The 14,469-nt window shown below is 46.7% G+C and overlaps 1 protein-coding gene across 4 annotated transcripts in view; it reads left to right on the forward strand.

The window, feature by feature from the left end:
- The first annotated feature begins 10,958 nt into the window (after positions 1-10,958).
- The window catches only part of LOC139049893 (uncharacterized), a 32,327-nt gene continuing 28,816 nt past the window's right edge, over positions 10,959-14,469 (forward strand). For 2 of the 4 annotated variants that reach the window (XR_011508650.1, XM_070525765.1), the window contains exons 1-3: positions 10,959-11,482; positions 12,142-12,312; positions 12,803-13,248. Coding sequence is in view for 3 of the 4 variants with exons in the window: in XM_070525765.1 (XP_070381866.1) it covers positions 11,475-11,482; positions 12,142-12,312; positions 12,803-13,211 (588 nt within the window). In the remaining variant the exon portion in view is untranslated. Of the gene's footprint in view, positions 11,483-12,141; positions 12,313-12,802; positions 13,758-14,469 lie in introns of those variants that run through there. The other 2 variants (XM_070525764.1, XM_070525763.1) reach the window with 2 other exon arrangements.

The raw sequence follows: 14,469 nt of genomic DNA on the forward strand, positions 1-14,469 counted from the left end.
AACAACAACAACAACAACAACAACAACAACAACAACAACAACAACAACAACAACAACAACAACAACAACAACAACAACAACAACAACAACAACAAGATTCAAAGTTCTGGTTATTCGTTCAAAGATTACACCGCAGGACCTAAGGGAGTTGTAGCATTGCTTACAATATATCGTTATTCCCAGAATTCACCAGCTCTTCGGTGGGCCTGTACCACTGATTTAGTATCTGGGCATAAGCGAAACTGACAAATCACTGCAACTTGCTGGGCTGTGTTAGTTAATATGGCTTGTCGGGAATAATATTGTGCTCCAATTCACGCTGTGAAGGCGGTTGGCTAGAGAAGCTGTGATATCACCTGATCTAATAGACCAATGTGACGTAGTCGTTGTGCATATTGACGTTGCTTTTCCCGTCGCCGTTCATCGTGTTCACGCTGCTCTTCTGGAGTCCTGACTATGCGTGACCTTCCCAGAGTGCTATCAAAATGCAAATGGAAGAAATTGCTAGGCGAGTTCTTGTATTTCTGCAGCGTCGCCTAGACGCCGCGGTGAGGCTTTGCATCTGCACGCCGTACGTCAGTTTTCCGCTTGACAAATTTTCGTGGTGTCTATTTTAAACGTGCCGTACCCAACGTTAAACTTAAATTTAGCCATTTTGTTCGCAACCGCTGTCGTGTCTAGTAGTTGCGTTTCCTCGCCTTCTCAGGTTTCTTTTCACTCTCCCACCATGTATGGGAACTGCGAGGGAAGAGTGGCAAGAGTGTCATTCATTTGTTTCGTGACTGCGTCAGTTCCACCCATTCTCTGCCTCCTCTCCCTACCTCATCTCTACCATTCTACATACCTCCCCTCTTTGTACGTTAGTAGAAAGGCAAGTGCTGCAGTTTCTGCAACGATTTGGCTGGTGTTCACGAATAATTACAGTTGTCGAGATGGTATTGTGGCAACGCCTAGGCTGTTCCAGAGGGCACTGTGCGCATGCGACGCGATGAAAAGGTCCAAACGAGTTTCTCGCGTCGCCTTTCCTTTCTGTCGCGCTCCTGTCACGTATATGCACGCCCCGAATTACCTCCCAACGCGGCGTGCAAAGCAGCAACAGCAACAAAGGCAGCGTTGGCGGCGGCAGCAGCATCACTACTAGCAGCATTGCGGCGATGGCAAAGTCTGAGGAAGAGGAAAAACTAAGCTTCACTTTAAAATGGAGTAGGGCAGGCCATGTAATGCGTGGGGCTGATAACCGGTTGATTTCTAGAGTTGCAGAATGGGTTCCAAGGGAATGCAAGTTTCGTTGAGGTCGGCAGAAAATTAGGTGGGGTGATAAAATGAATATGCTTGCAGGCACAAGTTGGAATCAGCTAGTGAAACACGGAGAGGGAATTGGAGATTGCTGGGACAGGCCTTCGTCTTGCAGTGGACAAAGATAGGCTGATGAGGATGAAGTGGCCTAGAGCTACACCGTTATAAATTCCCACAATAACGCCTAGAGCATTCCTTCGCAGGCTTCAGCATGTTAGTCTTGCCAACTTGCGCGCACTTGTGCGTCTGGTTGCAGCGTAAGCCTAGTATGGCTGCAGAACAGTCGTTATTTTTTTAAAGCAAACTCGCGATGCGGACCTAAAGGGAACCTGAAACCATTCTGACGATTTTGTGCAAACGTACTGAGTCGTTAGGGTAGGTCCTCCTGATCATTAAGTGAAGCATTCAAGCGCTCCGCGTAAAGCGTGCAATTCTTTGTAACGGTTAAAAACATGCATCGCTACCAATCGCAGCGGCAGGCGTTTGCGGCCGCCACTTAATGCCGGAAGATTACTGCCACAATACGGAGGTTTAGCATTTCCGGTATTCGGGTAAACGCAAGCGAAAGTGGACTGGGCCTTGGCACTTTACTGGTTGAGAGGAGGCGCGAACGTGAATGGCCTGCACGGTGCAGCCACCTGGTTGGGCACAGAGCCCAACCCCACAAAGGTCTACTATAGCAGTAGCCAAGTGCATTCTACTTTGCTGCCAGTGGCGTAGCCAGAAATTTTGTTCGGGGGGGGGGGGGGCTACGCCACCGGCCCAATGTATATATATATATATATATATATATATATATATATATATATATATATATATATATATATATATATATAGCTGCACGTTGCAGCTCAGCCTCCTCCTTAAGAGGAAGCTTTAGCTCGGGTGCACCTATTTAAGTACATGTAGAAGGCGAATTCGTTTTTCCCTGCAACCACTTCACCAAATTTGAGGAGGTTTATTGCATTTAAAAGAAAAAGTTTAATTCTAGTGACTACTGGCTTCGAATTTTTCATTTAGCTGGTCAATTATTTATTAAAAATTGGCCAGAACTGAAAATTTTCAGAAAACGAAACTATCAAGTTTAGAACTCCGTGACTCAACAATGAAAAATTATATCACAATTCTGTGAATTGCATCTAATAGTACATCTACAGCGGACAAAATAGATATGTTACACATGAATCTCAAAAAAATTTAGTATTGCGGAAATACGGCTTTTGCAGAACCCTTGTACACAACGTAACCAATTCACGTAAGATACAAATTGACACAGCAAACTTGTCCGCTTTGACTGTTATAATCAATGCCGTTTACACAACCACAATATCTGTTCTTCATGCATAGCTATTAGTTTGTAAACGTCGTGATTCTATTTTTTTTCAAACTTTCGAATTTTCCAAAATATTTTAAACAAAATTCAGGCCCTAAATCGAAGTTCTGTTTCCAGCAGACACTCGGATTTAACTTTCTCTCTCAAATGCAACCAATTTCAATAAAAGCGATTAGCAGGATTATCTAATAAAAGCGTTTCTGCGTTTTACAAGTATTTGAATAGGCTGCGTCGCATTGGGCCCGAGCTAAAGCTTCCTCTTAAACAATTTATCGAGGGATCAAATACATGAATAATAACTGCATTTTCATTGCCAAAGATGCTGCAAATGAATTCTTGAAAGCTACGCACTGTAAATACAAGTAAAATATGTATTTTTTCATAAAATATTATACTCGTATGTGCCAAAAATTGTGCCCAACATAACTGACGTTAATGCTTCCATGTATTTTGTCTATTTATTAAGTAAAGACAATATCACACGAACTTTAGAACTATATCAGTTTGAAACCAGGAAAGCGGTGCATGCCGCTGATATGAAAAATTAAAAGGCAATGAACTGAACAAGTTGAGGACAAATATGTTAATGAAACTTTGTCATTCAAGAACCGTGCTTACATTCTTGTATATATGCAATGGCCAGTGAAAAATCTCAATGACGCTGTCGTTTGCTCCAATGTATTACGCAGGAGTAGCTGTCCCTTGTCGTGTATCGTGAGTAATTGCACCGAAGTTATAGTCGCGACAGAGAGCACGTATAGGAAGCAGGAGTTCTGCAACATATATGAGGGCAAGTCAAATGAACGGGCCAACAACGGGGTACTTTATTTAAAAGTAGTCTTCATGAGAATTTAGACATTTGTCCTATTGACTAACGAGTTGCGTGATTCCCGTCTTGTAAAACTCCTTGGGTTGCTGCTTCAAAAAGTCTGTATCTGGTTCCCTTGAGCTGTTTTTTCGGTTGCCCCAAAATGTAAAAGTCGCAAGGTGACAGGTCTGAACTGTATCTGAGCTGTCTGAGCAGCGTTTCCCACTTGAACTTTGCCAGTTTTGTATTATCCACATAAGCGACGTGGGGACAGGCATTATCGTGGAACAAGACAGGCACGTACGCAGGATTTTTTTTCGGGGGGGGCCCGCCACCTCCATCATCATCATCATCATCATCGTCGTCGTCGTCGCCGTCGTCATCATCATCATCATCATCAGCCTGTTTTATGTCCACTGCAGGACGAAGGCCTCTCCCTGCGATTGCCCCTGTCCTGCGCCAACCGATTCCAACTAGCGCCCGCGAATTTCCTAATTTCATCGCTCCACCTAGTGTTTTGTCATCCTCGATTGCGTTTCCCTTCTCTTGGGACCCATTCTGGAACCCTAATGGTCCAACGGTTATCTAACCGGCGCATTACATGACCTGCCCAGCTACATTTTTTCCTCTTGATGTCAATTAGAATATCGTCTATAGCCGTTCGATCTCTGATCCAAACCACTCTCTTTCACTCTTAACGTTATGCCTAGCAATCTTCGTTCGATCGCTCTTTGCGTGGTCCTTAACTTGCTCTCAAGTCTCTGCCCCATACGCACTGGCAAAATGCACTGGGAAATGCACTGGCAAATGCATTGGCACTGGACATATTGCACTGGCAAAATGCACTGATTGCACACCTTACTTTTCAATAATAATGGTAAGCTTCCAGTCAGGAGCTGGAAATGTCTACCGTATGCCATCCAATCTATTTTTATTCTTCTGTGAATTTCCTTCTCATGATCAGGGTTCCTCTGATTAATTGACCTAGGTAAACGTACTCCTTCACAGTCTCTAGTGGCCGACTGGCCATCCTGATCTCTTGTTCCTTTGCCCGGCTATTTATCATTATCTTCATCTTCTGCATAATAATATTCAACCCCACTCTTACACTCTCTCTGTTAAGGTCTCCAATCATTTGTTGTAACTCGTCTGCATTGTTGTTGAATAGAACAATGTCATCGGCAAACCGAAGGTTGCTCAGATATTTGCCGCCGATCATTACTCCTAAGCCTTCCCAGTTTAATAGCTTGAATTCTTCTAAGCACGCAGAAAATAGCTTTGGATAAATTGTGTCTCCCTGTCTGACCCCTTCCTCTATAGGTATCTCCTTGATTTTCATGTGTAGAATTAAAGTAGCTCTAGAACCTCGTAGATATTCTAACGCGAAAGACGAGTCAGTAAGACGAGAAACTATTTACAGATTATATTTACAACAACGGTTGCAGCACTGACCGGTCAGATTCACTGCGCGAGCCCAGTTCGTTCTTCCTCCTCTTTTCTGAAGTGATGGCGCCTACGCACCTCATTCAAACAAACAGATACCTCACGCATGTAGCAATATTTTCCAAGCTTTTTACGTAAGCGTTCTGTACTCCTTGATTACTTAGTGCCTCTACGATTGCTGGTATCTCTACTGAATTAAATGCCTTTTCGTAATCTATATAAGTCACATAGAGAGGCTTATTGTACTCTGCACATTTCGCGATAACCTGGTTGATGACATGGATGTGATCCATTGTAAAGTATCTCTTCCTGAAGCCAGCCTGTTCCCTTGGTTGACAAAATCCAGTGTTAACTTTACTTTATTGGATGTTATTTTGGTAAATATTTTATATAGTACTGGGAGCAAGGTAATGGTCCCATAATTGTTCAATTCTTTAACGTCTCCTTTTTTTGTGGATTAGTATAATGTCTGCATTCTTCCAGTTTTCTGGGACCCTTGCAGTCGATAGACACTTCGTATAAAGAGCCGCCAGTTTTCCAAACATTATGTCTCCTCCATCTTTGATTAAATCGACTGTTATTTTACCTTATCCTGCCGCTCTTCATCGTTTCATGTCTTGCAGGGCCCTTCTGACCTCATCGCTAGTTATAGGAGAGTTTCTGTATCCCGTTCATTACTGTTTCTAAGTGAACTATCGTGACTCCTCTGGGTACTGTATACAGGTCAGCTTGGAATTTTTCCGCTGCTTTTACTATATCTTCGAGATTGCTGATGATATTATCCTTCTTATCTTTTAGTGCATACATCATGGTTTGTCCCATTCCAGGTTTCTTTTTTTACTGATTTCTGGCTGCGTTCATTTTTTACGGCTTCTTCAGTCTTTCTCGTGTTATAGTTTCGAATATCAGTTATTTTCGCCTTGTTGATCAGTTTTGACAGTTCCGCGAATTGCGTAACGCTGTGCGGCCGCCAGTCCCATACAACCACGTAGAGCGCAGGACCCTGCGATTCTAGACATACTGCGTTCACTGCGAAAGGTTAGAAAAACACCCACATAAGCACAGCAGAGAAGTGGCTACGTGAGGCGGTTGGACCGATAACTGTAGAAGCGTCACTCAAAACAAGTAATTGTTCTCCACTTCCGGCGGCCTTTTCTCTACTTCCTTTTTAAATAAAAAGATGTTGATCCATAAATATTTTCATAAACAACGGTTAACTTTTTTATTATTCGCTTTTGCTAGAAGTTCGGTTGTTGCCTTGGCTCTCTCCCTTAGTAGATCGCTTAATTTCTCAACTCCTTGCGATTTTTGTTTCCAGTTGCCAATTTTGCACGAGAAGTGCTATATACTTAGGCAAAAACAGACAAGGTGACGGGCGACAGTCATCTTGCTAGTGGGTTTAAGGGTTATTGCAGGGTTTCATGATGGACGCTCTTTCAAATTATTCTATTTCCCACCTTATCTAACCCATATAACGTGTATATGGTTCCAGGCATCTGCCAGCGTCGGGGCGAGCCGTAACTCAAGGAAACAAGGAAGCTAAGTGATAAGTTAAACGCAATTGGCGTTTTCTACGGCCGCAACTCGTTCCATGAGAGTACAGACCAGCTGAGTAACAGCCGCATCCCTCTCCTAGTCCCAGGATCAGCCTAAACAAAGAAGGTTGAACTAACAAAAGCAACAGCTATGCGCGTGATGGTTGAATAGATGGTGACAACTGAATGCATCTCGAGTTAATCGCGCGGGTGCGGAATCTACGAGAAAACTTTCCTTCACTTTACAAGAGATGCCGATAACTATCGCCGTCTTAAAGGAGTGAAAAAGGCAGCATAATGCTGACCGATGATCAACTGCGAAGTCTCAACATTAATCTGGCGGCGCTTTAGGAATGTGTGAGGAGTGGTGGCTTAGGTGGGGGGGGGGGGTATGCCACTTGATTTCGGGGGGGGGCCCGGGCCCCCCCGGGCCCCCCCCTGGGTACGTGCCTGGAACAAGATGACCCTATTCGTCAATTTTCCACGTTGTTCGTTCTTGATTGCGACACGCTGCCGTTCTGGCGTTTCACATTATCGGAAACAATTGATAGCTTCTCAAGATTTAACAAATTCTATCAGTAATGGACCCTGTCGATCGAAAAAAAAGTCAACAACACCTTTCCAGCGGAAATGATGGCCTTTACGTTCTTTGGGCGTGGTAAATTCGAATGTTTCCACTGTAAGCTTTGCCGTCGTGTTTCAGGCTCGTAGTAGTGGCACCAAGGTTCGTCACCGATCACAGTTGCAAACAAGAAGTCGTCATGCTCATTGTGATACCCGATCAGATGAGTCAAGGCAGCGCGAAACTTCTCCGTCTTCTCGCGATGGATAAGGATCTTGGGAATCCATTGCGCATCAAAGAGCCGATAACCGAGAAGCTCATGAATTATGGCGTGAACCAAACCGTGACTGATGTTCAGACGGTCTGCCAGTTCATCGATGCTCATCCTCCGTTCTTGTTTCAGCAGCTCATGAACCTTTAAAATTGTGTGGGGGTGATTGCACGATGGTTTTGGCCCGGTCTTGGAATGTCTTTGCAACGTCCTTTGAACCGTTTGCTCCAACGCTTCACAGTGGTCAATGAAATGCAGTGTTCAAGGTACACGGCAGTCATATGGTGATTAATTTCTGTTTTGGAAACACCTTCAGCTGTCAAACACTTCGCGACACCGAGCTGTTCAACTTTTGAAGTGTCCATTATGTGACGCAACCATATTCAACCCAGTGTATGAGAGCATTAAAGAACATTTATCTTCAGACCTGCGTGTCACTTTTGTAAATGAGACATGCCGTTCTCCTACGCGCATGCCTCGCAGATAATGAACCGAACCATTATTGCGCGGTTAGGGTAGGCTCACTTCCATTTCACTCGCCCTCGTACATTAGAAATGTAAAGATACAATGGGATATGCAAATGCGAAAAAAACGGCTTGATAAAGGACAAAAAAGTGTCACTGGAAACAAAGTTCACTGCATGTATACACAAAACCTCGCAACAAGATATTTAAGTATACGTATAAGTCTCCAATGAGTCTATGCATGTAAGAAGAAGTAACTGTATATAATGCGTCAAGCAAAGCAAATAAACATGTTGCACAATCATAGATTCACAGAATCCTAGATTCCGCCCCCATTCCATCCACTCCCCCGATGTATTGCGCGTGACGGAAGGCGGCGCGCTTGCTCCCCGCTTTTCTCCTTTGCGCACACAAGACTGAGCCACCATCGTCGGCTCACCCATTCCACCTCCCCTCCTACGCTTTCACTCGCACATACAGCATGCAGCGCGTGGTCACGATGTTATCACCCTTGGACTTTATACGAAACATGAGGGCGATGGCAGGAATGCACCTAGAGTGTCCATATAATTGCTTTCGCAATAATATAATAAACGTATCCGGCAACTGAAGCGTCCCGTCGCCCACTACTTTCCGCAAAAGAAGTATCAAAATCGAACTTTCACCATGCGACAATTCGCTGCGCCGCAACAATGTATTTTTTTTTCTGTGAGGCGGAGGCACCGAAATGAAAAAAAAGAACGCATAGGAAAGTATGTTGGCCAGAATCTAATGCCTACTTCGGGCACCTAACGGGGCTACGGAAGGAATACCGAAGAAAACATGAGACGCTTGGTCCACTGAGAACCATACGCATACTGCTCATTATCCTACAGCGGCGAAACAAGACTTTCCGGAAAGGTTCCGCTCAAGGAATGCAGTGCAATCCTTCGAGTCCCCACAGTGATGGCGGCGAGCGACCATTGCTTTTTTTTCTCGTCTGCTAGCCAGAAAGCGTCCAAAACTCTGTCCGGTGAAAATTCACTCGGCCAGAGCAAACCGAACGCGCACCGAAGTGCACCGCACGGTGGTCGGGGCCATACGAGAAAAACGTATGCGCTCTGGCTGGCTCTGGCAGCCCGCGGGTAGGGTATACCGAGAACAAAAAAAAAAAAAAATTGAAGAGGCTCAATGTGTCCTCGCGAGTAAAAGTCAAAGTAGAAAAAATAAATAAGAACGTAGTTACTTTGGCTGGCTTTAGTGTCTTGACATGGATGTTATGGCGTAGGTTAAAAAAAATGTTGATATTTTTTTATGTGACATGATGGCACAAATGAACCCCCCACACGCTTCGTCTCATTGCATCTCGCTGCCTGCTTTGTCAACTTGTCTGCTAGTGTGTTGATTTGGCTTGTCTCGTTGTATGTTCCGATGTAAGACTTTAGAAAAATCAATAGACCTTTGGCGTCAAATGTTTATAACAACATTAAACCCACAAAGTTCCACAATTGAAAATCTAAAGCACAACTTTGGAAATGTCAATGCACCTTTCACATCAAGAGCTTATGAGATTTATACCCATAAAGTTTTGCAATTGATATCCATGCGCTCCATAGATTCCGTGGCCTCAGTTAGATGCCGCCTCGAGCCCAGTCACCATCAAAGCACCCTTGAATCTTTGTGCTCGGATGGGACTGCTTGGCGTTATGTGACTCCCGGTGTATGGGCGTTGGTTGCCACGAAATCCAGCCCCAGTTTGCAATCTTCGCGGTTAAATGTCTTTTCGAGCGTCAAAAAGACATTCTAGACAAAATCCAGAGTGATTTCCGGCGCCGGGGGTTCCTTTGGTCGGCGGTGCATGGACAGCACGAAAAAATTTCAGGGGGGGGGCTGAAGCCCCATAAGCCCCCCCCCCCTGGCTACGCCCCTGTTTGCTGCTGATGTATATTTTCGGCAGGAACGTAATCGTGAACACATGGTCTTAATATTAAAATGTTTTACACTTGGTTACAGCTATAGTAGCTCTGTGTTCGGCTGATCAGGTTCTGCGCTACCAAGTGGCTGCACCGTGCAGGGCGCTCTGAGGTACCTTAAGCCGCTGAGGACGTTCACGTTTGCGCTAAGCCCCTTCAGCACAGCGGCAGTAGTATGGAGGTGCTTTAGTTTCGGATTCCGCCCATCCGTCAAAACGCCCAGCTCGCCTGCGGTTACCGGAAAACCGGACACGCTCGGCGTTGCGACGAAACAGTGCGTGCAACAGCTTGGATAATTCTCGTTGGGATCGACGGCCACGCGGCTAGCGGAGAGGCTTCGCGAGGTGGTTCCAAAACCGGAAGTAGACGCCATGACGTCACATCATGACGAAGAGCCAGTAAAGGCGGAGCTTAGCCCCGATCATTCGGCGAACGAGTTAAAATGGCTAGGGAGGAGGGTAACTTGTAGTCATCTATAACTCTCTTAATATGAGACGCTTCACTTAAATTGCAGCTCTTATGTTTTACTGTAGCTGTACCCTACGCGTCTACAAAATTTGTTCAAACCGTTTCAGGGACCCTTTAAGGCACGCCACGTGAGGCGCAGTTACGCTACGCCGGCGCAAAGTGGACGCCTCTTGTCTAACATCACCGCGGAACCAGCGTGACTGTGTTCGGTGTTCGGAACCAACGTGTTCGGTGCGTTTCGCCGTGGCCAATACGGGAAAAGTGCATGTCCTATCTCACGCAGGAGCCACTATAGCGCTTGTGCATCACGCTTTCTTGACTAGCTACCCGCCGTGGTTGCTCAGTGGCTATGGTGTTAGGCTGCTGAGCACGAGGTCGCGGGATCGAATCCCGGTCACGGCGGCCGCATTTCGATGGGGGCGAAATGCGAAAACACCCGTGTGCTTAGATTTAGGTGCACGTTAAAGAACCCCAGGTGGTCGAAATTTCCGGAGTCCTCCGCTACGGCGTGCCTCATAATCAGAAAGTGGTTGTGGCACGTAAAACCCCATAATTTAATTTTTCTTGACTAGCCGGCAGCATGCTAACCTACAGTTCGAGTGCACTGAAGAAATAGCGCCGAGTTTTCGCGTTCGCCAAACGTGAAAGCGCTCGCTCACCGCGTGCTTGTGCACATGCGCTGCGGCAACAGCTGATCACCACGTTGCCATGGCATTGCCGCGGGCCGCGTTCAACGCACCAAACTACAGAGGGCGCAAACTTTTTCGGCTATCCTTCAGTCGCCGGCGTAACGTATCCGACTTCGGCGGCCGCTGCGTGGCACGCTGAAAACGCCGGACTGCATCCGCGCCTTCAGTGACCTGACCTTTCACGTTGCGTGAACGTGATGTGCTCTGCCAAGAAGTCACATGACCGACTACGCTGCAGATAACCTGCTTATCGCAATACTGCTAGTGCACCTGCGCTGCCCAGTCATGATCTGTAGGCTGTACGCGATAGCTCAAAGTGAGAAACGTAGCGGCAAGCGGCCAATTACATGCGATAACTAAAACGATTTTACTATGCCGCGCCGAAGCGGGAAGCGATCTCGATGAGACGCGATTCTTTTCGACGCAGTCGCTATTGGTGCCAGTAAAAAGTGGCTGGCACAGATTTGCCGAAGCCGCGTACGCAATAATTTTTCGACGTCGGAGCCAAGTGAGCAGCCATGCAAATCAAATACCAGAGCAGCTCGACCACGGCTGGAGCCCTTTGCAGACGACAGAGTAGGCACTGTTGGTGTCGCATGTAGCCCAGAACCTTGAAAAAGAACATCGGCGTTGGAAACATTGCTGCCTCCTTATGAGCAAGTAAGCCTCTCACGGTTATGTATGCGGAGGATTGCCGAGCTTATACAGTGTTGTATCGTCAGGCGGGTGTAACACGTACCCCCTTCCCCCCGTTTTTTTTTTCCGGCAACGCACACATCTTGTTTCACACATTGCTTCAATGGGCACTTGAGAGCTGAACGAATTTCTATGGGGGCGGAATACAAAAATGCCCTTGTACCGTATATTGAAGTAGTTTGGTAAGGCGCAGAAGACTCGAGAAGAACACAAACGACAGGACCGGCGCTGTCGTTTGTGTTCTTCTCGAGTCCTGGTCTTCTGCGCCTTGCCAAACTGCTTCATGCATGAGCCAACTAGCCCAAGCAAGAGTTTTACCGTATATTGGGTGCACGTTGAAGAACCGCAGGTGCTCAGCCGTGCCTCGTACTACGGCGTTAGTTAGTCGGGCTTCGTTCTCCAAATACGGTCCCCGTGTCGTGTCTTGTTTTTTCTACTTTGCTACGCATAAGCGCGCATTAACAAACAAGACAAGGGCCACAGTTCCGTAAACTGCTTTTGTCAATTACTGCATGTCCTTCTGGTCGTGCGCTAATACTGTAAATATGTTCGTTATACTGGCAAGTCGCTGTTACGCATGCGATCGTTAAATCGCCATGTATAGCTACTGACGCCTTTCTTAGACGCAGGGTGTACCCTTCGCAAGGCGGCGATCGTAAGAAACCACGCCCAACGTGTTCGAGGCTGTCAACAAGCGCGGCCGAGTCCTACGTGCACAGTTACATCTCGGAGCGAGACCTTGACAGGGCCGGCTCTTCATCAGGCACGACGCCCAAGCAGAGCCCCGTCAAAAGGTTAGAGTCCCGCTGCCCTTGATAGTTAATGCTTTTCACGCGCCGTGGTTGCTCAGTGGCTATGGTGTTAGACTGCTGAGCACAAGGTCGCGGTATCGAATCGACCACCTAGGGTTCTTTAACGTTCACCTAAATCTAAGTACACGAGTGATTTCACATTTCGCCCCCATCGAATCCCGGCCACGGCGGCCGCATTTCGATGGGGGCGAAATGTGAAATCACCCGTGTACTTAGATTTAGGTGAACGTTAAAAAACCCCAGCTAGGTGGTCGAAATTTCCGGAGTCCTCCACTACGGCGTGTCTCATAATCAGAAAGTGATTTTGGCACGCGAAACCCCATAATGTTTTAATAGTTAATGCTTGTCGTTAACTTTCATCCTGGGCTGTGCTCGTTCGCTCGGTTACCCCGAGGACGCCGACGCTCGCCGCAGGAACGGTGGTGCCTAAGAGCTGCGGTCTAAAATTTTTTTTCACTTCTTTTCGGCGCAGTCCGTCCCCCAAGCAAGAAGACGACGGTGCGAAACATCAATCACCGGGGTTCCCACTATCATCCAGCGTCGCCATTGCCCAGCGGCCCGGCTGGTTATCCGAGCGGGATTGGCGGGAGGCCGGTTCTTGCTCGGGCACCAAGCGGAGCCAGAGCCCCACCAAGAGGTTAGGTCCCGGTTCCAGACACGCCAAGATGGCGCGAATCGAGAGAACGACGGGCGCAGTGCCGGTCACGGCCGTGCCAGAGATTCCTGGCCTTCGCTCTTCGTCGGAGGACGTCTACTGGCAGGGCGAGGCGCTAGCTAACCTGAGCCTTGGTGACGTAGAAAGCAAGGACGAGGACGACCAGGGGGTGTCAAGAATGGCCGCCGACGCTGGAGAAGGGAGTGGCGCACTCCGATGGAGCTGACCGTGGGCAGTTATTCTGGATCACGTTCTACGAGCTGGTGAGGTCTGCTTCGGCGCTTCACAAACATTAGCATCGGTCTGCATCGCGTTGAGAAATTCTTGCCGGCACTCGAAAGACGACTTCTTTTCGTAGCGCCTCTTCGGCTGGCATCACCTGCGGACTGCTGGGACACGCCATGGGCGTCACACAAAATACCTTATCGGCATCTTAACTTTTCGTTTGCAACGGAAGCCCACATGCTTCAATTCACCGCTTTCAATTCCAGCCGCGATGGCTCTGCGAGCTGGCTTGGTTACCTTTTTTTTTGCTTTTAGTATATTTTACGTTTTTAGGTTTTATTAGATGTCGTCTTCCATTTGTTGTGACAGGCTTTGTGACAGGGTCGTGGTAATGGCAGTGCAATTGGGAAAAATTTTCGACAGCATATATTCTCTTAGAAAGAGTGTTAAAAACATACAGTAGTTATCACAAAAACCGCGTACAACAAAATATAGCTACGTGCCCTCCTGCAAGTGTGTGAATATAAATTAGTCTTCTCAACTTCTGTTCCTTGCGTACTCGTGTCAGTTGTACTCCCATCCGCTATAATAGAATTTCGCACCATCAACTGCCAGTCACTGGCTTAGGACATGGTATCGGCAATGCAACTGCTGAAATTGCTGCGTCACGCATGCCCTTTTACAATCAGTATTTAAGCGTGCAGTGGGGAACAGAAAAGCCGTGTACATGAAAAGTGAAATGAGATGTTCGATGTTCTTGAGCAGCTGGCGAGACGCATGCTGACAAAGAAAATGAAAAGTGCGAAGCCAGAAGGAGGACGTCAAGATTTGCTAGCTTCGTTGTTAAAGAGTTTGTCCTCATCTGTGTTTAAAGCTCTGCTGCAGTTTCCCTGCGAAACAAAATCAATGTGCGCAATGTAGCTCATGCAACGCCAACTAAGAGACCCTGTCACATAACGTAAGAGACCCTGTGAATTTGATTGAAAGCCAGGTGCAGCACTTGACAGGTAGAACAAAAAATATTGATCTGTCGACAGTACACAATGTTTGCGGCCGTATAACAATAACCTTTATTGGCGCAAACATTTGTATCGATATACCTAGCCTGATTAAACGTCTGCCAAACAAGGCGCCATCGCTCACGCGACTCATTCGTTCAGGAAGCGACCATGTCACCACATTGATATTGTACTCGCAAATTACTTCTTATATATATATATACACATGCCACATTGATGCTGTAATTTTTCACGTTAATA

Source organism: Dermacentor albipictus, chromosome 9 (assembly GCF_038994185.2).
Source record: "Dermacentor albipictus isolate Rhodes 1998 colony chromosome 9, USDA_Dalb.pri_finalv2, whole genome shotgun sequence".
Taxonomy (NCBI): domain Eukaryota; kingdom Metazoa; phylum Arthropoda; class Arachnida; order Ixodida; family Ixodidae; genus Dermacentor; species Dermacentor albipictus.